At 31.2% G+C, this 26,603-nt stretch overlaps 1 protein-coding gene across 1 annotated transcript in view; it reads right to left on the reverse strand.

The window, feature by feature from the left end:
* The window catches only part of LOC123306093 (lachesin-like), a 607,394-nt gene that overhangs the window by 514,429 nt on the left and 66,362 nt on the right, over positions 1-26,603 (reverse strand). Inside the window, exon 2 of the mRNA XM_044887968.1 lies at positions 850-1,582. Coding sequence (XP_044743903.1) covers positions 850-964 — 115 coding nt within the window. The 5' untranslated portion in view covers positions 965-1,582. The remainder of the gene's footprint in view (positions 1-849; positions 1,583-26,603) is intronic.

Here is a 26,603-nt window from a genome sequence, read left to right on the forward strand (position 1 = left end):
CAGGATGCTTCAGTAAGTCTACAAATGTTCCAGAGGTTGTAGCGCATTCATTGCAGAACCTGTAGCTTCTTCCTTATTTTGGGAGAAACTCCGTGAGTTTACTGTATTACGCGAAGAAACTTTACCGTAACTTAAGTTTATTATTATTTAGGAGGCTGAGTTTAATCCAGGAGGCTTTCTTTGTAAGGAAATCCGCCTCCACCTGTAAGACTGGCATGTTATTTATATTTTGGTAAAGTATCTCAGTCCTTTTCTAGTTTCTGTAGATAATTCCTGAGCTTACGACACTTTTTTACTTTTTTACTGGGGCTTTGTTCAGGGCATGCAGCAGGTAAAGGTATGTCTTGAAACTAAGGCTTAGTGACTAGGACATTTTATTGTGTTCGGTTGAAACTTACTATAATAAAGTTGGGAAGTATGGCAGTTGACATGAAACTGTAGATTGAACTTCCATCGCCATTACTTGTGGATCCCAAATACCCCATTTGTAGGACATGCATGGAAGAGGACGAACCTCTCAGACATTTTATAGAATAGGATTCGAAGCTGTGGAATTTCTGCACAGTTTCTGACGTCGGCAACAGCATATCTTGCCACTTGCTTAACACAGGTCCTACGGATGAATGGTGTTTCTCAAACAGAGCACAGTGGATAATTGGTTTGATATGATATTTACCGGTCATCATTTAACCAACTCTCTGTATCTACACAACCTGCATGGTTATAATATGGAAGTACAACAAAAAAAAAGATCTCTTCACCAACGAACTATAGCAGCCAGAGCCAGCATTCATACAACAATATTATATAAATAAAATAAAATATTATTTATTGTTTACGGAAACTTACCTCCAACGCCCATTACTCCACCGGTAGTAAGGGTCACCAAAAGTATACAACAATATATACAATAATAAACAGGTACCATTGTTTGACAACGAAACCGAGGCCAAATGTCATCCATTATAAACGATGATATAGTTGATGATACAACACTACTACTCTACGTTCTGTAGCTGTGTGTGCTACGGACAACAGCTACGAGAAGCGTAGCAAAACCAACAAATAAATAAACAAACAAACAAATAATAATAACAACACTGAACAGTGAAAATAGAGAGAAAAGAGACGTTGGAAGACGAACTATATGATGGGGGTTAACACACACACAAAAAAAACGATGAATTGTTGGTATTTCTCAATTGTAGTCCGTCTTCTTCCAAACACTATTCCACACAGTTTTTATTTTTTTTATTCAACAAATTCTTCACTACGTGATAATAATACCTGGTTTTTTTTTCCCGTCTTCGAAATAAGAATATGGTATGGTTTTTAAAAAATATATTACCACAATATAACGACGATACACTCAGAAACACATAGAAAAACACCAAGACCTATTGTCAAAAATAAAAATGAAATAAATAAATAAAAACACTAGTAGATATGACACGATAATGTTGACTGTGACATGATGTCACCATGGTATGAGTGTTGACCTCTTCTGTGTTTGCTTCGAAATGTCGATGATTTTTCGATGAGAACGTGGTATGATGTATTCAATTGTTGTTAGTTTTTCCGTCTGAAAATAAATAAATAATGCATTATTACATATCCTAGTGGTTATACACAACTTCATCGCTATGGCAATTTTTACTCCAAACTGCATAAGGATAAAAATAATTGGAAATTTTGAAACAGCAATAATTAAAAATAGTAGGGACAGATTCTGTTTACACGTTGATACCGAAAATAGGGGTGTTTCATCCCCAACTCAATGATACATTAGGGGCTGTTTAAGAACAACAAGATTGCTTTGACGAGTCTAGAGGATTCTAGGTCGGAAAGGCTGACTCAAGTAAGTTCACCTCTTCATTGCAAGTGCTGGACAGTGACAAAGAAAACAAGACAGTGTTTCTTCATCCTCCCTGCTGTGGCAGCTCCTGGAGTAATCTTAATGTACAAGTCGGCTCAGTTGTTCAGCGTGCCTGCTGTCTAGCCAGTTTGCAATGATTTTGTTTATAAAAGCCTTTTGAAACGAGATAAGATCTTCGGAACGTCTACAATTGCACCTTGACCATATCTGTCTTATAATACCACAAGTGCATTCCTCTTTCGTTGAAATGGTAAAATATTAAAACAATTAAGAAATTCAAAACGGTCTGCTGCTGGAATTTCAATTGTCTGGTAAATTATGCATTGTACTTAAATTTTGTTTATTTTAAACTGCACTAAATTTTCCTTGAGTAAACTGTCAAAAACGCAGAAGAAAAAGCAAAAAATTAACCCTCTTTAATGAAAACAGACCGAAGAAGTCAGCTTTTGGCGCAAGAGGAGGTAGCAGAAACTTTTGGCTAAGAGAGGCAAATCAGTAATTTTCGACCTTGAAATTTGAGCACATACTTTAAGAACAAAATCTGCAATAATTTCAAGTCCAAGGGTATAAGAGTCAAAAGTGATAAAGGAATTGAAATACGGACTTATTTTTATTTTTATGAAACATGATAATTTTCCCGAATTGTTATTCACACAATTCATTCTGAAAACTTCCTACATTTTACGACGCATGCAAATCTGGCACTAGTCTACGGTCATATTATTTCAAATGGGCGGCACAGAATGAATTTCAAATGGGCGGCATTGAAATTGGGGCGTTTTTAATATGGGGAAGACGGGAAACATGTCAATTAAACGACTTTTTGAAAAAATATGAACAAATGCAAGATATATGAATATAATAAGATAGAATAATAGTGGCCTACAAAAATATTGAGCCGTTTGGCCCCTCTGTACCGTAGACTATACGGTCTTATAAAAATAAAATTCAGTTCAAAATCCAAAATGTTTCATTTTATTCCTCATTTCTTGGACTATATAATTTTTAACACCCAATTATATAAATCGATACATTATATAATACATTATTCTACATTAATTTCCTTGACTAAATGCTTTTAATATTTAATGAGCAATATTGCCTAAATAAACTTTTACTTTTGTTTTAAATTTTCTAAATTGAAAAACTTGATTTGGTTTTTACGTATATGTATCCATTTTCCCCAAAAATTAATTGTTTACACAAGGAATGAAAGCTAAGTTAAACATTCAAATTGATTTTCATATACACATTGAGAATAATTTTTTTTTTTTTTGTATTTTATTACTAATAAAAAAGAAAAGGTAGAAACTATTTAACGGTCTCGAAAACAGTAAAATTATAAAAACGTATAACTCTTGAAGACGTCAAAAAAGTTATAATTAACATAAACAACGAGTGGTAAATAAAGAAAGTTTTAAGGTTGTTTAACCGTAAACTCGCTTTTCTTTAAATTATTTACAAAAAAATGCCCATTAACTTTGCATTGCGCTTTCCAGCTATAAAAGATACTTTTCAATTTTATTAATTTTGGACAAACAAGTGAAATTAACAGATAACCTAAACTCGCGCTTGAAACATATATAACAACAATCTTCATTAAACTACCTTTTTCTTTAAAGTATTCTGAAGATCGTTACCAATTTTTTTGTTTTTTCGGGTACGAAACCCAGAACTCGCACTTGAAACATAGCTAGAACACTTTCATCTGCTTAGGCGCTACGATGCCACAGACAGACAGACACAAAGGCAGACACACATACACATAGCGGTCAAACTTAACACCCCTTTTTTAGTTTGGGGGTAAAAATTACAAGAATCAAAACAGCCAAAAAATTTTAAAAATCTTGCTTAGACAGATCAAATTAACGATTTCTGTGGGACGGCCACTCCAAGCAGAACAACTATTTTTATACTAGATATTTTTTTAAGAACTCTTTGAAGAATTTTTCAGCTGTATTGCTTAGATCTCAGGGTGAAAATTTAATTCAATCTCAGTATAAAACCCCGACAATTAATTTTTTACATACGTTTTACTTGATAAAAGAAGATTCGTTAAATGTTATTTGCTTGTGTTATTCTATAAAATTTATCTCTCGATTGTAGGAAAGGAACTACCTTAACAAAGACAATTAAATAAATGAAGGTATAATAATAAAATAAATATTAATGATAAATAAAATGTTTAATTGTGGAAAAAACTAATTAAATAAATTAATATACTTTGGACAGTTAATAAAGTATACACCGTTTGAAACAGATATTACTCTACTACTCATATTACAAAAATATCTATTTATAAATAATGTATTTATGTAAAAGTTTACTACAGATTGTTAAAATAACTTTGAAGGTAGAATTCAATTTTATTTCATACATTCTAAATGTTGGCATACATTTCGTGTAAAGCCAATAAATAACTTCTATACCATTACAAAATATTATTAATTTGATTTTTCTAACATTATAGTGTTTCCTATATTTTTATATAATGCTACTATTTATTTATAAATATAGGCAATATTATTACAGAAATGATGAAATCATACAGTGAAAAGTTTAATTAATAATATAATGAAAAAAATTATTATGAAATAGACTACAAGTCCATGGTAAAGTTTTTCGGGTAAAATGACCCACCAGGAATCATATTGAAAAAGATGTTCCTGTATGTAAAAGTGAGTTTAAGCATCTTGGCGTCAGTTTCGAGCAGTACAGAGCGAGATCAGTTGAGAAATAAATGACACATCTCTTGATGTCTCACCTCTGCACCAGTTAATATGTACGGCGTTGCTGGATACTAACTCTGCATAAGAATTCAAAGGAACTTACTTAAATGTCGTACTGAAATAAATTCGGTAATTTCGATACCGGAAGTTAAACAAAATTTTTGTTCTCCCGTCAATTTCCTAAGTACTACGTGATGATTTATTTCTGTACGGCATTTATGTAATTCGCTTCGAGTACTTATCCAGAGTTAGTATCCAGCAACTCCGTACATATTTGCTGGAGAAGGGGTGAGACATCAAAGGATGTATTATTCAATTTTCTTTTACATACCGGAGCATCTTTTTCAACATGATTTCTGGAGGGTCACTTCACCTGGAAAATTTCTGTATAGTCTAAAGAATTTCAACAGTGGTACTGAGCTCGGCTCAGCACGAAACATACAGATTTGAGCTTTGAAATTAATTTTCATCTTCATCCAAACACAGAAGGGATAAAATCTTCTACAATGTATTCAAAAACTTTGATTTTTTTTGGATATTTCATTAAACTTTGATATTAAATGTCCTAGAATCTTAAATCCGCGACTATATTCTGAAGAATCTTAGAATTTAATGACAATTCCAACTAGAATAATTAAGAAATACATTGTAGATCAAATAAGTATAATGTATATAAAGTAAGAGTTTTATTTATTTATAAAATATTCTAAATAAATCACTGAGAATATCCTATTAAAAACATTATCATAACAGTAATAAACCTAATCCAGCAATCTTTTTCATATCTGTATTTGTTCCTATGTTATATATACGATTTCACTTCGTATATCCATCTATCTCTCAACATACATACCTACTCTTAGCATTATTATACAGGTAGTTTCTTGAATAATCGTCTATAAATGTTTGTAAAATAAATCCACAAATAATCCGATAAAAGTACTTATTACACTCTCCTATAATCTGCACAGGAGTATGTTTACATCGCTTATCATTCCTGATTACTTTTTAATACCGACAATCTTGTAGAGTTCGAAGGGTGGGATCAAGACAAATATTTTTAACCTTAAAATATTGATATCAAAATGGTTTGTTTTCGAGATACAATGAGTGAAGACCAGTAAACTATTTTTTGATATTCACTTAAAAAAAAAAAACAAGTCAATTGAGTTAATTGTTGAAATACCATGTAAAGACAGTGTTGATTACACAATCGTTTGTTTTTTTACGTTATGTAGGTGAGTAAAGATAGTAATTCTTACACACAAAGTAATAAGTGAATCTTTCTTCTCACATCCTCAGTGGATATAGGATATGCTATAACAAGTACATAAATAATAAATGTAACGTATTAAATTAAAAATATATATAATCTGTATACATACTATATAATGTTTTTAACCAAATTTGCGTCTGGGCGGGTAAACAGTGATGTTTACGAAAAAATTATTCAAACAAAAGTTGTTTATTTTTATATAAGGAACATTTTTTTTATATTTAAACTTCCATTCTATCTCTGACGGTTTACAAGCCCCGTTTGACCTATTTACAAGCTTGGCCTATTTACGTCCTAAAGACACTATAAAAATTTCTTCTGACAGACAGACAACCGGAAATGGGCTAATTAAGTGATTTTGTGAACATCTATACCAAAATTCGTAGCATCAATATTTGTAAGCGTTACAAACTTGGGACTAAACTTATTATACCTTGATATATTTCATATATATTTATTAATACTAGGGATTTCAACAAAACTTCAATAATACATTTTTTGATTGACAAAGTTTCCAAAAATCATGAGGATCTATATCAAAAAATCTAGAGAGTTTGGTAAAAAACTATCAAAAATATTAAGACAATCTTATAGTTTATATTTATAATAATACCATAAAAATATAAGGTTGTCGATGTTTAAAGACAAAATTTGAATTGAATTATGAGTTCATCGAAGATCCATTATTTGATGAACAGAAGCGACTACTGTTAGATTATTGATTATTGAAGAGAGATATCTAACTATCAAATTTATAAGCATCACTTGCACATAATATATTATATATTTTTGTAGTTGCGTGGTATTGTAAAGCTAAAAATAACACATTATTTGACTACAAAGCATGTATTTTGTTGATATGCATGTACCGTGAAATAAACCAAAACTTTTACAAGCATCTTAAAATTTTATAACTTTGTGATTCAAATGTCTGTATATTTGTGAAACACCTGTATATTTACCTTTACATAATACGCAGTTCCTTTTAATATAGTTAAACATGTTTCATAAGTATATCAGTAAAGAACATACTTACCCACTTTTAAACACCTTTTGTTTTACTATAGGTATAAAAAAAGATATCATTTATATAAATATATATCATACTGTATTCGGTATTCGGTTTACCTTTATATTCGCGTCCTATTCGGTATTCAGCATATACCATTTATATATGTGAATGAAAAATAATAAAACGACCTTTTTTAACATTCAATTATATTGTTTTATGTTGAATATAATGTATTCTAATATATTCTATATTTCTTGTATTAGTAAAAACATATTTATTCTATAACTTAAACATGTTCAATTATTCGTAAGCCACTTGCATATGACAATTATATGTGGGCGATTGACGAGCACATTGAAGAATCTTGTATAATAATTATTAAAAATTCATTAAAAAATCGCTTTTTAAGGTATTTCCAGCATGGTATTTGCATTTCCTATGCTAAAACTATGGTAAAACCCACGCAATTTCGACAGAATTTAACGAATTCTTTTTTCACAGACTAAAAATAGGGAATCTCTTCATTTTTTTTTTCAATTTTGTCAAAAATAGCTGGGGTGGGGGCAGGAGATTCACATGCTTTTGCCCTCGAAATCAATAACTTTGAACCTGATTATTTCGCGATATAAACCAATTAAAGGCCTTTATGTATGTCATGGAATTTTGCAATCAATATTCCATTCACTTCGACTGAAGCTATCGGGTTGAAATTTGGGAAGTTTAAGCTACGTGACACAGCAATTTGTGCTATGACTTGATTTTCTCATCACTTCCACCATATTTGATATACAAGCTTCTTCTAAGCATTTGAATTAAACATTTTTAATAAAAAATACTTTTTAGGCACAAGCTTTTATTTTACGAAAAAGAACAAGCTTGAGCAGCTCCGAATCATCCTCTTTTATTATAAATCTGGCGCGCGTCGCTCTTAGAAATAGTCCTGTACGAGTAATTCATAAAGAATTAATAATGATTCAATAATTATTTTTTATTTTCTAGTACAATAAAAGCTTCTTAAGCTCCTTAAAAAGTCTTGTTTTTTTAAAGTTTCATTTAAACTCTTTTAAACTAAACTAAAAAAACAAATCAAATATGGTGGAAGCAATAGGAAAATCAGATTGGCATCTGATTTGCATAGGCTTGAAAAGTTTCAGCTAAATAGGAAACCGGAAAAAGGATCAAATATTGATTGCAAAACTTCAGGTCATAAAAGCGAAGTTAAATAAAAGCTTTTAAATAAAAATTAATAGTTTTTTTTCAGTTTTTGGGATAAGCAGGGTAATTAAAATCCAAAACGCAATAAGTCAAGGATTAGATACTTTGTTTCTTATAACCAAAAGAGAAAAGAAAAAAGGTGTTTGATTGGTGAGTAAAATTTTGAGATTTATATGTAAATAATGATTTGTAAACAGGGAAAATTAACTTAATTATAAGTTGGTGCCAGTGTCATAAATCAAGGCTTACAAAGATCAATTTTTGAATTAAATTTCCGTTTACAAACTTTTAATTCTTTCGATATCATAATTTTTTCACATATGATAGTGATTTGAGAATCTTTCTTTTGTATAATATTATGTATAAATACAATTTTTTAAGGGTTTTCTTTTTTTTTTTAATATACATGAGAATTGATCCTTGAAATTTTTTTTAAAGAAATATTTACACACACCATTCAAGTTGATACCGGGAAAACGTAAAGAAAAAATCATTTACATATACAATTTTACAATATAACCCATATTTATATATGAGACGAGAAAAATATCAAAGAATATCATAGTATACAGGTTGTAGTTTCTAGAACTGAGCATACCTTCTAGTTTTTATATTTAAAAAGTTTTGTTGGTGATACCCAAATTGGAGAAAGCTCATCAATAACAATCAAATTTTTAATCTTACTATAAAAACCGTTCATTTTTTACAAATTTTCGTTTGTCTGTTCTTCTTTCATGGAAATATTTCTTCCCAATAAAATATATCCCAAAAACATTTACCTATGCAGCAAGATTCAAGTTCTTGGCGCAATTATGAATATTCTAAGCTCCCGTTGGAGAACGCGCTTTTGGTCACAACCTTACCAATATAGTTTGTAAGCTTCGTTTTTAGAACATACTTAAGCACAACACCACAATTAACACAATTAAGAACACACAAATTAATAATATTTTTCAATTTTTAACCGTTTCAAAAAAGGAGATGGCTCTCAATTAGACTAAATTTTTTTTAAATGTTATTACATCAGAACTTTCGACTGGGTGAACCGATTTTCATGAATTTTATTAGAAAGCTGGTGCTTCCCGGGTGGTCCCATTTCAATTTGGTCCAGTTATGACAATGGTATCCATGAGAAAGCCATATTTGTCTTAAAGCATTAAATATGTGCGCGAAAAATGGACGAATAACTCAATATCACGCCAACCGATTTCGATGATTCTTTTTTGGTGACAAATTAGTTAGTGGACTTCAGATTCACTTAAAATCACAAAATAAAAAAAATTTTAACAAAAAAACCGACTTCAAAAGAAGACCTATCCCAAAAACAAATTAATATGCACTAAAAAAAACAACTATGTTAAATATAATGTATTTTTGTTATTTTTGGAGTCGGTGTCAGTCAAGTTAATGCAACAAAATGTTCTGTCACAGTTGTTTCCTTGCGACTGATACCGACTCCAAAAATAACCTACATTATATTATCGTTATTTTTTTCTACTTTTTCGTGCATATTAATTTGTTTTGAAATAGTTTTTTTTTTTAAGGTAGTACCAGCATGAAATCACTTTTCGACAGATTTGGCCGAATTTTTTTTCTCGGGTTTATAATAGCTTTATTTATGAATTCCTAAAATTTCATAATTTTTGACCGTTTAGATCGCGAGATATTTAAAGACAAAGTTCGCGATTTTGAGGGTCATGTCCCATTTAAAGCATGTAAAATGTCCGGTCTCTCCAACTATTTTTTATGATATTATTATATATTGAAGAAAAAGTAGAAAAAAATGTTTATACAATAAAATTCTAAAAAAAAAAATTTAGAAATTAATTTTCACTTTCGAGATATTAATTTTGACGTAAATTGATCGAAATTGGGACGTTGGCATAATTATTTCCCATTTTAAACGGTCAAAATTTCTGAAACTTTGGGAATTAATAGTAAGCATTATTAAATTCTTAAATTTAATTTTTTGTTAAATTCTGTCGAAAAAAAAATTGTACCATTGCTTTAACATAGAAACTGCAAATACCATGCTGGTAATACCAAAAAAAAAAGTTGTTTATCGAAAATGATGGTTAATATTTGTGTCATTAGGGCGCTGAAGTTTGAATTGAAAAACTCAATATAGACAGTTGTAAAAAATACAACCAGTAAAGACTATATCTTCTCTATTATATGGCGAATAACTTATTATGCCATATTACCTTATTCAAGGTACATCCTTATATTTGCCTGATGATGATTTCCATTTTTTTTTTTCATGTTTTGTTGAAATTATATTATCTGTTCAACTTTAATCTTGTGACAATATTCCTTAGAAATTTATATCCATTGCATGCAAAAAAAAAAAGGTTTTTATTTATACTATAAAATAAATAAGAAGAATTCTTGAAGAATATCTTATAGGTGGGTAGATTTTCATCATTCTTTAACCTGCCAATGTGCTTAGGTCGTTAAAATATTTATGAAGTTCGTATTTTTAAGCCTTATTTCATAGTTTACATATTTTTGAAAGGTATATTCAAATTAATCAATGAAACGATGAAAGTTTTACGGGAATATAATACAGGAAATTCTGGAGATAACATAAGCAATTATAGTGTGCAAAACATAAGCAATTAGATCTGTTGGCAGATTCAAGTACCTGAGAATCATAGGAAACAAAAAATTTATGTTGTTAAGTAGAAAGTTATCTCAGCTAAGTATAAAGATGGTTACAACAACATATCGACTCGAGTTTTACGTCCTTATTACATACGTTCTTGGGTTACGTATTACATAAGTGCCGAAGTCCTAAGAACCGATAGGAGGCGTCAATTTTCAATCAGGCAACAAAAGATTTTGGGTTCCTGAGAGCTTCGAGTATAAGAGTTAGTCAAAATATCGGATTCCTTATACTCAGCTGCTCTTTTAGCCTGGGTTATGAAAATCCTTTAAGTTACAACACAATTTATTCAACCTTTTATTTTGAACCCAACTTCTATGGCGATTCTTCTTGATTGAGTGGGAATATGATGTAGTTTTTAATAATTTACACTTGGCTCTCTCTGGGCATTGAAAAAACATAAATAGGATTTTTATTCTCAAAATTCCAAACGAGGTCCTCGGCGATAATCAAGTAACAAAGATATCAATTCATTTTAATGCGTTAAAGATAATTTTCTAAATTTAATTTTTGTCTTTAGAAGACACAGTTTTCAGCTTTACGAAAGACCGGAAATAGAAAATCAAAGACTGACAATACTTGTAATTAATTGATTATTTTGGAGTCTGAAACTATTGAGAGTCTCGACAGGAGAGATTTAAAGTATAATTATGTTTTGATAGATTGAAAATTTGTTAACGTGACAAAAATCCGGTAGTAGAAATCCTCAATAACAAACACTTGTGTATTCAAAGACGTCCAAGTATCACCAAATTCATTGAGATGAAAAGGAAGAAAGATTTCCAGCATTGTCAAAGAATACTAATCAAGTATTTTTTTTATTTGAATAATGAACGATGCCAATGTGGCTACTAATTTATATTTTGCAATCTTTTTTCATTATTTTTTTCATTAACTTATTAAAACAAAGGCCTTCAAAGGCACTAGCAAAAGCATTCATACACAGAGACATTACACACACAAAAGAACATTCAAAATGACAAAGATAGAAGTAAATGAAAGAAATTCTTCGATTGACTGTCTGAATTCTATGATCAAAAAGAATGAGCACATTGATATACAGGACGTTGTATAAATAATACTTAAATCGTTTACACGTGATAATTTTTACATCATATCATATTTTCGAGATAAGTGAAGGAATTGTAAAAATTATTGAATTGACAAAAAATTTAAGAAGACAAGGTTTAACTGGTAAATTTGATTTTTAGCTTTAAAAGTTGTATTTAATCAAAAATCGTTGTTATTTACGTTATGATGCCAAAAATTGGTCAAGCGAACGAGATTTTTCAAATTTAAATTTGATCAGAAACATAATTCGCTTTTCACATTAGAAAGGTTAATTTGGTGTTAAAAATTTGGATTCGCTGAAAATCAGGCACCTGGTGCCCGGGGTACCCGGTTTACCCGAGGTACCCTGGACAGTAGGTACCTGGAAGACCAATTCTCTCGTGACATTCGAGATCAGCGACCCCAAAAACCGCCGAGTAACGACTTTGGATCGATTATATAACGAATTTCCTGAAAACTCCAAGAGACGACTTTGATATAGTTTATCCTGAGCACCGGGTACCTCGGAGACTAATTTTGACGCGAAATTTGTATTCCGTGATGCCATTAATCCCCGTGTAACAAGTTTAGAATAATTTTCATCACTATTAACCTAATTGAGAATTTAGTATATTTATGATTAAGGTGATATGCAAGGATTGGATAATACCAGGAATTTCAATAAAACTTTATAAATACATTTGTCGATTAACAAAGTTTCCAAAAAATCACAAAAAATTCCTAGTTCATCGGGCTTTTTATTATTATTTTATCGTTCAAAGTTGGCTGAAAAAATGAAGAATCATTTAGGTTAACCTTTGCAATTGGATATTTCTATATCAAAAAATCTAGCGAGTGTGATAAAAAACTATCTAAAATATTAAGACAATCTTGTAGTTTATAATAATTCCATAAAAATGTAAGGTTGTCGATGGTATTAAAACAAAATTTTAATTTAATTATGAGTTCATCGAATATCCATTATTTGATGAACAGAGACGACTATAGTTTGAGTATTGACGAGTGAAGAGAAATACCTAACTATCAAATTTATAAGTAGCACTTGCACACGATATATTATATATTTTTGTAGTTGCGTGGTATTGTAAAGCTAAAAATAACACATTATTTGACTACAAAGTATGTATTTGGCTTATATGTATGTACCGTGCAATAAATTAAAACTTTTTTACAATACTGTAGGTTTACAATCACCTGAAGGAATATTGACAATTTTTTCATAAGAATACGTGCGCTCACCCTGTACTGTATACAGCAAGCCATTGTAGTGAATACACACTCTCTACCGAAATCTATTCAGGGATTTGAAATGAACCAATATTATTGTATCGTATAGGTTATCTATGCATCTATAGAGAATATTACTACCATCAAACCATTCATCTGGATGAACGTAGTAGGTAGAACTATTCCCAACAATTCAACTGTTTTAGAATTGAGTCATTCAATTCTCTCTCTGAGCTTTGAGAATGTAAGTGGTGTCACAATAATACACCCACTATAATACTATAGTTCTTGGTGTGTACTGTGTAGTATACACACTTTGGAACTTGGACATGTATACAATTTTGGTGTATGGTATGTGCATTGTAGTTATATGGTACTACAATCCAAGAGTACAATCATATCGTAACCATTCTTCTGGAATCCAAACTCCCCTATCTACCTACATTTTACTGCTAAATACAATACTCTTTTATATACCCTTATAAGATAAAATAAAATAGTTAACTATTCATTTTATAGTTGAATTTTTCTAACAATTGTACTCGAAAATAAAAAATGGAAGATCGTACTAAGATTTTTATCACTTCAGGTGAAGAAGTTTTAATGGACAGTTGGCAGAAAAGTGAAGTTAGTTTGTAAAAATTTCTACTAGTATATAAGATATAAGTGAAAGTTTAAAATTCCTAGTTATAGGTTAGGTTAGGTTAGAGTGGCTGTCCTGGGGTGGGACACACTTAGACCATAGGGTCCGTTGTGATACCGACATAGGGTTGGCCCATCTCCGGCCACTACTCCATGAACCATTTGGAGCTGTTTAAGAACAGCAGGAGAGCTTTGACGTCGACGGACTCCAGGTCGGAGAGATTGTTAAAGAGAGGCTGGCTCAAATAAGTCCATATCCTCATCACCAGAGCTGGGCAGTGAGAGAGAAGATGAGACATTGTCTCCTCTTCCTCACCACTGCGACAGCTCCTGCAGTAGTCGTGATACACTCCTAGGCCCAGGCGTTCAACATGCCTGCCGCCCAACCAGTGTCTTGTAATAAGATATAAGATCTTCGGAACGCCTTCGATTGTACTCAGACCATATCTGTCTTGTAGTACCGCAAAAACGCTCCTCCCTCCATCTAAGATTGGCCCTTTTTAAGATATCCTCTTTGAGGAGCAAATTCCTAGTTATACAAAGAGGAATATACTCACTAGTGTCGTCATACGTGGGTTTCACCATAGAGATTACATATAAGACTTTGTTTTGCTAAAAGGAGATGGGCAACCTTTGATTGCTTATCTTATACCTTCTTCGTTTTTAAATTTTAATTTTATCTTCATGTCATGGTACCAAGTCTAGTATTACATGTTTATGGGTAATGTGTCTAATTCGACATCTGGATTATCTCCTATTGCCCACACAGATTTCTTTATAATAAAGATCCACTGAAAAGTTTGATCATAGTTTGATTTGTCAATTCTTTGGTGGCTCTAAAAAATTAAATTTTGAAACGCTTGGCTAATAACCTCATCACGTTTTCTTAGAATCCTCTATAAATCGTGTGTTATCTTAGACAGTGGAATAGAATTTCATATTTATAAAAATACAACTACATTAAACAAACTACAAGAGCTAGTATTTGGTAACAGTGTTCATTTGAAATCTTTTCGATTACAAAAGAGAATCCTAATACTGATTGTGTTAGTAAAGGGCGTATGGGAGACGGGGGATGGGGAGGTGGCAGTCAATCTATGTATATATAACATTGAACAAATATTAGTAGTTCAATCAAAATAAAAACCTTTTTCATATGCTAAAGGAATTTTCTGCTTTGACTCTTTATAGCATTTATTCTACTCTATATGTATAGATGTGTGTGTTTTCCGGGAATATCATCTTGTGTGTGACTTAGTGTTTATTTGTTCGAGTAGAAGTTTATATAACGACTCGGGGGAACTTTTATGTATTTGACTTTTACATAAATTAAATAGGAAAAAATTAGAAAGGGGAACGGAAAAAAATAGTTTAATATTTTTGTGGTTATATGTTTTTGGACTGTCTATATATAATAGATGAAAAATTTATGTCTTTTGAATTTCTTGATAGCGAGTTATTTTTTCAACCTGAAAATCCACTAACAATATTCCTTTTACATTCACGCTGGCCATTGTGAGTTTTATGATCCTCAGGATCATGAAACGAACCATCGATTGAACTGGCAGCGACTAGCCATTGAGGTGCAATATATGAAGCTCATTTTTCCGATGAAAAACGCTCAAAAAAGTAAAAAAAGATAAGTTCTTGAAGTACCAACTACAACAAATAATTTCTTTCTAAGAATTGTGCTTTGATGTTGATCCCAATAAATTAATTTCAAGCTAAGGATCTAGATAGTGTCGACATGAAAGTGTAATTGCATACAAAAAATTTATTGATTAAAATAGAGACTCTCGGTAGTTAATTAATTATATCTTACTTTTTTTTTGTTCATTTTTCATCGGTTCTATTTTTTGCTAAAAAGTTTTGTTGTATTCTTTTTAAAGAGTTTAGTTCTTTCTTCGTACGTAATAAACAAAGTCTCGTACAAGTATACAAGTATTAGTTTATTTCTTAAAAACTACTTAACCGATTTTGATGATACAATTATGGGACCTCCTGGAGAATTTTAAAATCGATCCACAATTGGCAGATAAATCGATAAATGTAACAATAATCGGTTCACAGATGAAAATTTAGAGTGAGAACAATCAAAAATTCCTTATTTTTCTACATGTAGGGGTGTAGAGTATTAATAAAACTGATTAAATTACGTCAAAATATTAAGCAAGAAGTGTGAGGGAGGCTATGTATATCAAATTTTCGACCCTTTTTCTAATACGGTTTAAGTTAAAAGATTATTCTATTTGCGACTTACCACCAACTTTCAATCTTGTATTGACATAAATGTCGCTCAGAATTTATAGAAAAAATTATAAATCGTTTTATTTTGAAATAGATGTGGATAAAAATTATTGAATTGTGCTAGCAACTTTTTTTGTAGAGACAATTGAAGTGGATGACATAGCATCCAGATCACAAAGTCCCGATTTTTACTTAATCTGAAAGCTACTGATCTAAAGTCCAGGAGTCCTAGAGTTTTTTTCTTCCCTTCTTCGATGAGCTGGTTGATACGTGTTTAAATAATATTGCTACATGCGAATTTTATTAGAGGGGATCAAAACACATATTTGTGTGAAATTGTTTCATGTTTTTTAAATGATTTAGCTTATTTTCATTTTGATAATATTAGCTCAACGGTTAGGGTGCAAAACGAAGCATGGGGTACGTTGAATTTTTTTATCTAAAAATTATTTGTAAAATAAATATAATTTAGTTTTTTCCTTTTTATGTTATTACTTAAAACTGATATCTGAATTTATTGATATTAACTTTAATAAAAAAAAAACTGGATAAAAGTTTTTTTGAAAGTATCGGAAAATATTAAGAACACGTAAAAGAAGCATCATTTGTAAACGTGACAAATAGGAATAATTACTATTTTTCGGGAAAGGACAAAGAAAAAATGTATTATTGTAATCGTGTTAGAAAATCATGTACATAGATAAAACGCAACACAAATCATTTATGTTTTAGTGAAAATTTCAATAAAAAATTGTATTATGATTTTTATAGATTTTGGCCAACGCATATTACTTGACGATCATTCTAGCCAAGAAATTTTTTCATGGTCAGAAATATGTCATTTAAGAGGGAGGGGTGAATTTAGAATTTCTTAAGTTTTAGGGAACGGATCTTTCGTTGCTTCCATTTTAGCCAGAGCAATTTTTCCTAGTGGTGTGAATTTAAATGTTTCAATTGTTTATTTCGTGTTGAATTTTCTTTAATTTTAAGTTAGCCTCAAAAAGCTTTGAAAATAATCCTAAAAGAACCAATTTTTATGCCTGTTCTTGACTACAGTCTCCAAAATTTGCAGCCGCTTCATTTAAATTTAGAAATTTACGTCTAATCTACTTGACATTATTTTAAAATTTCCTACACAAGTGAAATTTGCAAAATTTTTCGGTCACGGAACCCTTAGATTGCACTTGAAAGATATCTAAGAACACTTTCCATGAAATTACTTTTTTCTTTTAAGCCTTTTACAATCCGAGCCGATTTTTAATTTTTGATCATCTCCAATTTTTAAATTTTTTCTGGTACGGAACCCTAAACTCGTACATGCAACATAGTTAATAACACTCGCCATTGAATTACTTTTCAAACGAAACAACAAAAATCAAAATTGGTTCATCCGTTTAGGCGCTAAGATGCCACAGACTGACAGACAGACAGATGCACATTTAGCAGTCAAACTTATAACACCCCTATTTTTAAGTTCGTGGGTTACAAATAAAATAATATCATTTTACAGGCCTCGGGATTCTAATAAATTGCAAGAGGTACTTCATTTTCTCACTACTGTAAAGGGGGCAAGGGTGTTGACAAACATTTCACTGTTGAGAGAAAATTTGCAAATTGACGAATATGAGGAGAAATCTTCGAGTGAACTGCGTAAATATTACGATGAAAAAATTTATTTTATAACTTTAAGACTAAATTCTTTTTGGCTTCTTATTTCAACTATTTCTTAAATAAACTGTTTTAAATACATGAATCTGTCATGAAAATAATGTAATGAAAATGATAACCGGCAAAATTGTTCGCGGATTTCCGGGAAAGACCCTTTAATCACCTACGCTATTTTTTCTCTTCCAACAGTGAATTGTCAAAAGGAGGCCATCTGATTTTTCGTCCTTTACTGTTAGTTAATATTTCTTGGTCATCTACTAACTCTGGTTTTTTCAAGAATTGAAATCTTGAAAAGAGGAACTGAAATCATCGTTGAGTACTTTACAGACTTCGTTAATTATCCATTAAGTATTTGATTCGCCTACCGAGACCCTCAAATATTCAAGCCAATTAAAAACAGAAAAAAACATATGACTCAACAATCCACTTAAAATTATATTCTCAATAAAACAACACACTGATATAATCTTTATTAATCTCCATTTTAATCTAATGCTAATAAAAAAAATATACGAACTACATTAAGTAATTCGTAAAGTTTAGCATGTAGATGACACATTAAATGAATAAAACAAATATTTTATTATAAAGGCTTTTGTCATGACAAATAGAATAAGTATGTCGTCTCTTAAGGTAGTATAGTCGTGACAATGAGAAATAATAGAAATTCTTTATTCTTTCAATTCTTTCACTTATTGTATCTATAATTCAAGAGTGCATTTATTCCTTTGTTTTCTTACATATCTTTTTAATGTCAAAATGTATCAATTCAATTAAAAGAATACGGTAAATTAGCATAACATTCTCGGTCTACTAGGTAGCACAGGCCTGCCGTACGTCCTTAAATTAGTTGGCGGAACAAATAAATGTAAACCTGGTATGGGTACCGGGGCACAGGGAAATTCCAGGAAATTGCGAAGCCGACGAGCTTGCCAGAAATGGCACAATGCTGCCGGACACGAGCATCACTAAATATCCGGGAGTTCCATTTGCGCACTGCATGTTGCTCTTCAAAGAGGATATCTTAAAAAGAGCCAATCTTAGATAGAGGGAGGAACGTACTTGTGGTACTACAAGACAGATATGGTCTGAGTACAATCGCAGACGTTCCGAAGAACTTATATCACTTCCAAGGGCCTCTGTTTGCAAAGTTCTTGCGGCTATTACAGTACACTGGTTGGGCGGCAGGCATGCTGAACGTCTGGGTCTGGCAGTGTATCACAACTACTGCAGGAGCTGTCACAGTGGTGAGAAGGAGGAGACAATGTCTCATCTTCTCTGTCACAGCCCAGTTCTTGTCATGAAGAGATGGACTTACTTGAGCCAGCCTCTCTTTGACGACCTCCTGCTGTTCTTAAATAGCTCCAAATGGTTCATTGAGTAGTGGCCGGGGATGAGCCAACCCTTTTTCGGTATCACAACGGATCCTATGATCTAAGTATGTCCCACCCCAGGACAGCCACTCTAACCTAACCTAACCTAATCTAAAGAGGTCGTACAGGCATGCAGCTTTGTTCATGTCACTTGTAAATTTCTCTCTATGATAGAGGCACTCATATCTTCTCTCTACAAGAGAAGGAAAATCACTCTCTCTATTAGAGAGGAAGGTGTCAGCAGCTGGCCATGGCAGACATTTTAAAAAATAGTCGACGAGTCCAGATAGAAAGAAATGGCAGAATACTTCCATACTTAAGAACTTTCGGCTCCATATTTATAGATTGTCAGATACCGTTGATCCAACAGTTTGTGTACAAGGGGGGCATCGAAGAGGAGAGAGCAACAATAGCATAATTCAACGCTATTACATTTCTTTTGATATTAAAATTTACAAAATTTTATGGACTGGCGAATAAAAAGGCAGCGTCATAAGAGAGCATTCCAAGCGGGATAGATGAGTCAATTTACGTCTTCGTTGATAATTTTCTTTGGTCCTAGAATTTGAGATATTAACAATCATTTACGGATGAACAACCTTAAAGCACAAAAATGCAAAACGAAGACCATATTCACAACTGAATTATAAAACATACATATTTGCATTCATTAAAAAATAAAATATTCTATTTTGTTACTAAAAGCACAGAAAAAGAATGAAGCAAAAAAAAAAAAGAAAAAAAGAATTCGTCGTCCACTTTCGCTCTTTAAATGTAAATTTTCTACCCATTTAAAATTATATTTCGAAAAAAAAGTTTTTTTTTTTTACTTCAAAAATATAAAAAATAAAAATACCCACAATTTGTATAAGAAAAAAATTTAAATATTTTGTAATATATTTGAATAATTTATACACTAAAGTACTAAAAATAAATTACACTCAGTCAAAGTGTGCAAAGTAAAAATGATGTATTTAGAAGGCAGTTGTCTAGTTCAGACCTGTAGGTTCAACCCAAAAGTAACAACGTCCCTTATCGCACGTTAGCGTTCTGATTTGTTTGCAGATAAAGAGGTAAAGAAACATAAAAACTGCAACTTAACTTTTTTAATCGATTCAGCTAACCTTGAATTTGAGAATATGCAAAAATATTTTTATAACTTCTCATTTGTATTTTTTGTCAAAATTTTGTTATGAAAATGAGATATCAGAAGTTAAAGATAAGAGAGATAATTTATAGAAAGTACAAGAAAATTTTATGTTATATCATAATACATATCCTGTTCAAACCAAATGAAATGTACGCACAGATTGGGTTGACTACTAAATCAAAATCCTTCTGTTTATTCAACACCTGCTAAAATGCAGTTTAAGTATGTTATCGTAATTCGATTCTAAGCTACCGGTTGTCGCATGGCAATTTGTTTCTTTCGATAGTCTACGTGTATTTTAAAATCGCTATCGTACGTCTAAATGGGGGGAGGGGGTATGAAGCAATGTTGTTTGTTGTACATTTCCAAACTACCTATTGAGTTGACTGTTTTATCGTTAATTTGATTCGTTAGTAAGAGCCACTCTTTCGACTGGTCCTGAACCATTTTGCGGTGTTATATTTGAAACGTGATGGTAAACTATTTCGTTTTCTTCAATTATAATTCAGAGTAATAAAATCGAAGAAATTGACAAGAGCCGTAGCTAAATTTTTTTTTAAATGTCTATTTAATAAATGAGTCACATATCTTTTTTCTAGCCTTTTACCGGAATGTCAAAATCAAAAAATTTCTAGTCAAAATTATAGTTAACCTTAACAACTTTTCCATATAGAATAGAAATACTGGTGAATTGTATAAAAGGATATGTGTGTTTTGGAGTGGGGGTAATGGTGGGAGACATGTTTGTTGAATATAAACAGAAGAAATGTTACAACATAGGCAGGCAGTGGTTAGTGGTTATTTTATAACATATATAAATATAGGATAATAATATACATAGTTGAATATTAACTATGGAATGTTTCAGGTTTATTGTTATTATTATTTGTTCTATATTGTATTTAATAAACTTCAAGAAGCATTTATTTAATCTGAAAAAAAATTTAACAAGCTTTACACATTCCACACTGTACGAGTAAGCAATTCTCAATTTCTCTACGAACTTTAAGTGAAATATTACTACAAAATTTTCGTTTTGCATTGTGGTAACACTAAAATTTTATTTTTAACTTTTTTGTTGAAATTTTGTAAAATTTTATCTTGCTTGATTGTTAGTAGAAACAAAAAAACATTTAGCTCAATACACCCATCGATACTGAATTTCGTCCAATTTTCAATTGTGAAACAACTCCAATTTATCAAAATTTCTGATATATGTATCTTCGCGAAAAATGGTTCGATATTGAGTGTCTAAAGAACAGCTGAATCTAAAGCATGGACTTTCAACTTTTTACGAATATTGGTCAAGAAGTATTATCATCTACTATCGCTTTACGCGGAGGGTTGAAATGGTGGGAAAAATTTTCCATTTATTTTGATGATCTCAAAAAATGAAAGTTGAGTAAAAAAGTTATATTGCATGAAAATCTCAAACCATTATCATTGACAAGAGCAAACTTTTGTCTATAAAATGCGTTATTCAGCGTTGTCATACAAGCATTTGCGCGAGAAAATCAAAGCGAAATTGTTACTTTTGGCTTTCAATCATTGAATAATTTGAATATTGATCGCATAGAAGTCAACCGGACATCATTCAAAAGTTGAAAGTCTTCTGTAGAGGTCTGAACTTGGCTATTTTAACTCGAAAATTATGAAATCATAAGTCACAGTATTCTTTATTTTTTTTCCATATTTTTTATAAGGAAAATTGTTTAAATTACAGTTTGTAGTTTTATGAGGCTAAAACTAACAGAAGTTACACTCGATTAAAATCAAAAGTGCCAACTTTTGAAAGTTGATTACTTGCTCAAACAGAGCTCACGCGACAGCATTCAATAAAGGTTTTTCAAGAGAAAAGAGAAAACCTAATATTAAACGTCTTACCGTTTTAACTCTCGGCGCAAAGCGATAATAGCTTTAGAACTATATCTTCAATAATTTTAAAGTGTGTTCTATCGTATGAGATGTATTCTGCCAAGACCCGATCTTCGTGAAGACACTGATACCTTTCGATAATTTTTTTATAATAATATTGATCGAAATGATGGGTGCCAGTGACTGTATCATAGTACAATTTCATTACCTCATTAAGAAAATCGATTTCATGGGTGAATGACCTTAATTTAATTAAAACTATTCCTGAAACACGCAATATATTTCGATATACATCGAAAGTTCGAAAATATTTTTTTGTCATAAATGACACCTTACAGATAGCCTACTCATATATCACACATACCAAATATAAAAAAATATAACACATCCACATAGATATACAGATATTCAACGATATTATCTTACACCACGTCATCCTCTCACGTCACCATCAACGTCATCCCCACACACAGAACAACAACAACACACAAAAAAGGGAAAAATAAATAATATTATAAAAAAATAGCAGTTCACGTGTATATTAAACTACACACGTGTGTTATGTTCTACAGAACACACGGAAACATAAAAATGATTGGTTGTCTATCAAACTGTATTATTGACGATACATCATCATACACCAGAAACAACATTCTAAACAAATTGACGGTACTTTGTATAAAATGGTGTATGAAAGTCGTTTATAGTGACATGAAGGACGAACTGGAACAGTTTTTATTCTTCCTGCATGTGTATTCTAGGATATGGCGCATCAAAAAGCTTATGTATCCTTAATTTTTGTCTCGTAGTAAAAAGCTCCTGAAACGATGTAGAGTATTTTCTCTCATAGGCCATATATATGATAGAGCAGCAATTTTCAAGACAAAGGAAGTGGGATGAAAATCGAGAGAGTAAAAATTAAAAATACATTCTTCTCCTTGCCAAATAAGTTCCCTAGCTACCGCACAAACGACATATCCCATTCCCTTTTCGAGTGTTTGGGAGGAAGGGGAGGAGAGGAAATGTCTGCCAGCAGTCTGAAACTTTGTGCGATCATTAGGATGTAATTGTAAGATGGTTTAATAATTAATGAATATAATTTTAATTTGCCAGACATACATTCGGTTATTTAATTAACGTTCATCCAACATTTAACATACTCTCAGATGCAAGATGTTCATCATCCCTTTCTAAATTCAATAAGGAAAGAAACATCCGAAAGTTAGCCGTCTTAAAATAAATTCTTGAAAACCTTGACAGTTCTCGTACCATAAGGGCTAATAAATTACTGATTTAAGCCTTGATATCGAAATCCATTGAGTTTTCGTTGGGAATATGTAAAGAAAACAATTGAAAACAAACAATTGATTTAGTTAATTGTTGAAATACCATGTATAGACAGTGTTGATTACGGTGTCGTTTTTTTCATGTCATGTACGTACCCACAGACCCAAGATTCAATTGACCTATGTTGCTCATTTACGAACTCGACCTCACTTTTTACGTCTTTACGTCCTGAGCACGCTGTAAAAATTTCAACTTGACAATCTGCTTTTGTTTTTGAGTTATCGTGTTGTCAGACGGATAGACAGACAGGCAGACAGACAGACAGACAGACAGACAGACAACCGAAAATGGACGAATTAGGTGATTTTATATTATTTTTTACAAACTTGGGACTAAACTTAGTATTCCTTGGTATATTTCATATACTTACATGGTATTATTACTGATAGTGAAGTCGCTATAAACTATTAGCACTATTTTATTTAAACAGTCAAAACGGGATGTAAGCAAAATAAGGGGAGTTAAAAAACAACAAGTTTGACATCTTTTAACCACAGCTATTGAATGTGTTTCTTAAGGGAAAGAAACAACAAAAACGTATGATTTGAGTACACTTGTTTTATTATATTGATGTTTTATGCGTTCAAAAAGTAATCAAAAAATCGACTGACAGTCAAAAATTTTATCTGTTTTTTTTGTTTGTTCTTATTGGGGTTATAAAATTTTCAATGTTATTAAATATTTGAAATGATTCAAAAAGGTTAGACATTTATAGGTAACGTTTGATAAAAGGATATTTGAGATCATAAGGATTTAGTAGTAATACTGTTTGGGGAGGTTGAAAACATATAGGCCTATCAATCCATCAAAAGCCAATATCAAAAATTTACTATATCATCTTTATTTTATGAAGGTACATAACAATATTAGTTATGGATGCCAGGGGAGTTAGAAAAGTTGACTGTTAAAGAGATCGAAATAGTTTGCCTTTAAACTTTTTTGATAGTTTGCAGTAATTTTTACTCCACGATGCTTGTTAATGTGAGAGAAATAATGTTTCTTTTCATCGTGCAGTTGTTTTCTCTAAAATAGGGGATAGTTCTGATGTCGAATTGGATAGATTACCCATAAAAATGTAAAACTAGACTTGATACTACAAAATTTGAAAGTGAAATTAAAATTGATTTATAAACGAAGTTTTAAGCAATTAAAGGTTGCATTAAAAGTTTTCCCATCTCTATTCAGCAAAACAACGATTTTTATGGCGACACCCACGTATGACGTCACTAGTTTTTAAAAACTAATTACACTTTTCTGAACGTCCAGTGAGAATTATTCATCTGATGTGATAAAAAAAATTTAGTCCGATCTCCTATTTCTCTCAGTTTTTGGCATCCGGTATTTTCAGATTAAAAAGTCGCCACCAAGAAAATTTTTAGCAAGCAAGTCATTTAAGAAAGCATTTTTTGAGACAAGGAAGAATCTGATGTAAAAAAATGTAGTTAAAGCAAGAAAACTGACCTTTCTATGACCAAGAAAACTTTTCCTGTCTTCTAGAAATTGGTTTATACATGTTTCTCTCATTTCGGAATTTCTAATCCATTTCCGGAAACTTTTTTAAAAAACAATTTGCATACATCTATCAGAAACTTTCTTGAGAGCAATTAACTTTCTAAATTGACGTAAATAAGTCGATTTCTAGTGAGAGAGGATACCATTGTCATCCACTTATAGGACAACAACTTCTTATAAGAAAATTATTGAAAGAAGCAAGCAGTTTAAATTAATAATATCTGAATTTTTCATTTTTATTCTATTAAAAGATCGGGACCTTCATTCCTAACAAGCTTGGGGATTCTACATCTTTGCTACTACAGATACTGCGGTAACTTTGCCTCGAAATGGGCTCGAAATAAAACAATGCAAAGTATGATATTCCAATCCCTTCGCTTCAATAATGCCATTCTTTATTTTTTTATACAAATAAAACACTTCAACATACAAAATATCACACCATTTTAAACCCTTCTTGTTATTTTCTAAATAAAGTGATGATCTAATTTAGAGACGAACCCCACATATAATTTCAAACCATTTTAGTAAAATAATATGAAGTAGTTTTCTATGGTTGTTGGTGTATTCTTTTATAAAATAAATGAACAATATTCTTTCAAAAATATCTTCAATAATATCATCATATATTGAAGGATATATTGTAATAATAAATTCAATTCAAGATTCCAACCAAGTAATATGAGCTGGAGTAGGGTAAAGTTGGGTAAATAACGATTACAATAACAGTTATTACGTTTTACTAAAAAGAAATGAGCAATATGTGTATGTAGGGTAATGAAGGGTTTAAAAAGTATTGAGAGTAGATATGTCATGATATTTGCTTATAATTATTATTGAGGGAAATAATACGATAATGATAGAAAGTTCTCCCTATTTTCGTCAATTCTAGGAAGTATATTTTGATCTTTGAAAATATATTGGCGTTACTTTGGAAAATTTTTAATTGCCCTTCAAGCTAAAATTTCATGAATATACATTGAGAATAATATTTATGGTAATTGAATAAAAAATGAAAAGAAGAAAAATAAGCAGATTTTCCCTCGCTTGGCGTCTTGAAAATGGCAATTTTTAAGTTTTCGAGAAACCGATATTTCGTTTTTTTTGGAGAATCGAGTGTTTTTTTTTTTTCATTTTTATTCAATTGTCTTCATATTTAAATATTAACTTCATAGTCCTAGAAACCAAAGAGTTTTTTTGGGATAAGTATCACGTATATTTTTTCAAGCGGCTCGGAAATTTTTTAATCAGCCTTACCAGCTTTACTTTGATAAATACCTTTTTTCTGGTTAATCTTGTAGAAAGATAAGTTAATAATACAATGACTGCCAAATATTTCACTAGACACTAGAGGCCTTAATGGGCTTTATAGCCTAAGTGGGTCCTTCGTGGACAGCCAATATAACCTAACCTAACCTAGAGGGCTTTTACATTGTCATTTGAAAATTCTGGAAAACGAAACAAAAATCTGATAGAAATTTAGAGAAAACCGACCTAAAATGCATTTCTAAATTTTATTTAGAATATTTTCGCATCTAGAAAAACCTAGAGCAAAACAAAAGTACTAAATTGTAAACTCCATTTTGAACGTCGAAAAACTACAATAAGTGATAATTTTCTTTGAGCCCATGATCAGTTTTATTTCGAATCACAATAAACTACTCTACAGAGAAAATTATATGGCCAATTGACAATATTTTTACATCGATTTTATGGAG

Source organism: Chrysoperla carnea, chromosome 1 (assembly GCF_905475395.1).
Source record: "Chrysoperla carnea chromosome 1, inChrCarn1.1, whole genome shotgun sequence".
Classification (NCBI taxonomy): domain Eukaryota; kingdom Metazoa; phylum Arthropoda; class Insecta; order Neuroptera; family Chrysopidae; genus Chrysoperla; species Chrysoperla carnea.